This window comes from Aphanomyces astaci (genome assembly GCF_000520075.1).
Source record: "Aphanomyces astaci strain APO3 unplaced genomic scaffold supercont1.30, whole genome shotgun sequence".
Classification (NCBI taxonomy): Eukaryota; Oomycota; class Saprolegniomycetes; order Saprolegniales; family Verrucalvaceae; genus Aphanomyces; species Aphanomyces astaci.
Window position 1 is genome coordinate 91,675 of NW_009798293.1, and position 2,484 is coordinate 94,158.

A 2,484-nucleotide genomic window follows, 5' to 3' on the forward strand; every position below is an offset into this window, starting at 1 on the left:
CGATGTACCTCGATTGAAACCTGCGCCCCCATTGCGACTGGATTGGGGGGCTCCACGCAAGGCTCAACTTCCAGCGCCTCCTTCTTTGGCTACACGTATGCGAGCAACCGCTGCGTCAACCAACGTCCTGTGAACCACATGTGCACTACCCCTGGCTCTGCTTCTTGTCCGAAATGCACCCCTCGCGGCAACTGGGCTAAAACAGCCATGGTTTCAGACATGGGGATTGCCAACATTCGCCAAAGCGTGTTGGGGGGCTCCAACATCCTAACCGTGTCGCGCAACATTGAAAGCTCCCCCCACAATATCCTCCACAACACGCTGAACGGTCCGATGGCCAACGCCCAGATCTCCCCCATGGACCCCATCTTTTTCATGCACCACAATACGATCGACTTGCTGCATACCATCTACTACCACTGCAAAGTCGAGCCGGCCAACTTGAGCGACTTGCAGCAGCAAAACGACGCCCGGTCGTTCCAGGGCTGCTCCACCAGCAACGGCGAAACCGTCGGGCCGACGTCCTCCCTTCGCATGCGACTTGTCGTTTCGGGCCAAACGATTGAAGTGGCCAACGACCCGCTTATTGGGTCGTTCTTCAAGGACTTGCCCACGCAGTACTACAAACTCACGGATACCCGTCAATTGGGCTACTCGTTTGTTGTGAAGGGACTGCTGGGGGACATGTACACCACATGCGGAAGCAGTAGTAGCTCCACCCGTGGCATCGAGAGCGTTCGAGAAGTGCGTCATGCCAACGTGACCATTGACCACGTCGTCGAGCCAGTCGTGTTGGCTGAAAACAAAAAAGTGCTGGCGTTCGAAGACGCCGTCCTCGCCCAAGCCGACAGCCAGGGACTGACCACGGACGAAGCGTACTTGGAGGTGCAAAAGATGAACTTGTTGCTGCAGGAAAACTGCCTGCCGGGGTCCGTCGCGGACTTTACGCCAGAGTTCAAAGCCGAGTGGCACATCACAGGATCGTCCAAGTCGTTTGCCCTGTTGCAGGACATCAAAAGTGGGGCCAATCCCGTCCGCATCGAGCACTGGCAAGATATCCTCGCCCAGTACTTCCACTGCCGCGGCGATGTCAAGGAAGTTGCGTAGAATGATGACCAAGGAAGTGTACTTGGATTCTCAATTTGATTTGCATGAAACGTTTTGTTTGTGGTTAGCTAATCATGACTCGACCCCGCCCACGAACTGTATGTTACTTCAGCTTAGAAACCCATATATATATAATATACATGTAATGCCTATTCTCAGGGCTATTTTGCATCGCCAGTACTCAGTTATCATTAACCACAGTCAGTGAAAGCATAAATCCCCGAGCGGAATTGTGAGTACCAGGTCGACCGATTTGATGGCAGCAAGACTGTACTGTACAGTCACGCTTTGATCTTGCATTGCCGCACTGACATGTAAATTGAAATTGCGCAGTCGACTTGAGATGTCTCGTTGAAAACGAATGTAAATGGATTGATCATACACATCTCACGTTCAAACTACACTGACATACTAAACGCCATTTCCAACTTGGACTCCACAAACATGCATAAACAGGCAAATGATGGGTTTGCTACCCTTGTTCCTATATGGTACCTCGCTTACGGCAACAGGGTGTCGGCATTGTTAAGCGTTGGAGGGGGGGGGGCCACGCGCTTGGAGTTGACTTTTGGTTTCAACCGCGCTTGAGGAGTTGGACGGAGTGGCAGCACGTGATGCATTATGTGTGGGTTCGGTTCGGCGGACGAAAGTAAACTCACAGAAACGTATTTATTGTTTCGCAAAGGCGACAGACTGTTAGTTCCGAAATCAGCTTGCCTGGCACAACGCGTTGATGGATACCCTATCAAAGTGATATATTCCATGTGGTACCTCTGACATATGTCGTCATTGCCCCACCAATTAAATCCAGAAGAGGACATGTCGGAGTTTTTCACTTGGGACGTTCGTGCTCGCATTGGCATTTGTCTGGACCAAGCGTCGCCGGAACTTAACCTCGCGCAGACCGTTTTTGTTGACTCGTATGATGATATCGAAAGGAATGGTGGTGCATATTCAGGCATAGTACCCCTATGACAAGCTTCGACATGCACTGCTACAAGAAAAAAGATTGTGGCCCCAATGCATGTATAAGCCATACATCGTATATGAGTTCCAACTATGGCAACTTCTAATATATAGGGGTCTTTGTTAAATGATACTCCGTATGAGGTTGCCAACGTGTCGCTAAAGTGGCGCATCCATAGCGAGTCCAGGTGGACCACCACGACGCGGACGGGCATGCACCAAGCGAGGACGAGCCTTCGAGTGGAGATTGGTGCTGCCGTTCCAGATATACATATGCACAGTGGGGCCACCCGGGGTCGCGGCACGGCCATGGGAGGCTCAACTCGGGGTCGCGGCACTGCCATGGGTGGCTCAACTCGGGGTCACGCGACAACAACTTCTTGTGAGCTCACTCGGGTGGACGCGTTCCAC

At 52.1% G+C, this 2,484-nt stretch overlaps 1 protein-coding gene across 1 annotated transcript; it reads left to right on the top strand.

The window, feature by feature from the left end:
• Positions 1-138: 138 nt before the first annotated feature.
• On the top strand, positions 139-1,283 carry H257_10710 (hypothetical protein; the record flags this gene model as incomplete). The annotated part of the gene is made up of 1 exon (XM_009837346.1): positions 139-1,283. The coding sequence occupies one exon, from the start codon at positions 139-141 to the stop codon at positions 1,105-1,107; it is 969 nt and encodes a 322-aa protein (XP_009835648.1). The 3' UTR covers positions 1,108-1,283.
• Between the last annotated feature and the right edge of the window lie 1,201 nt (positions 1,284-2,484).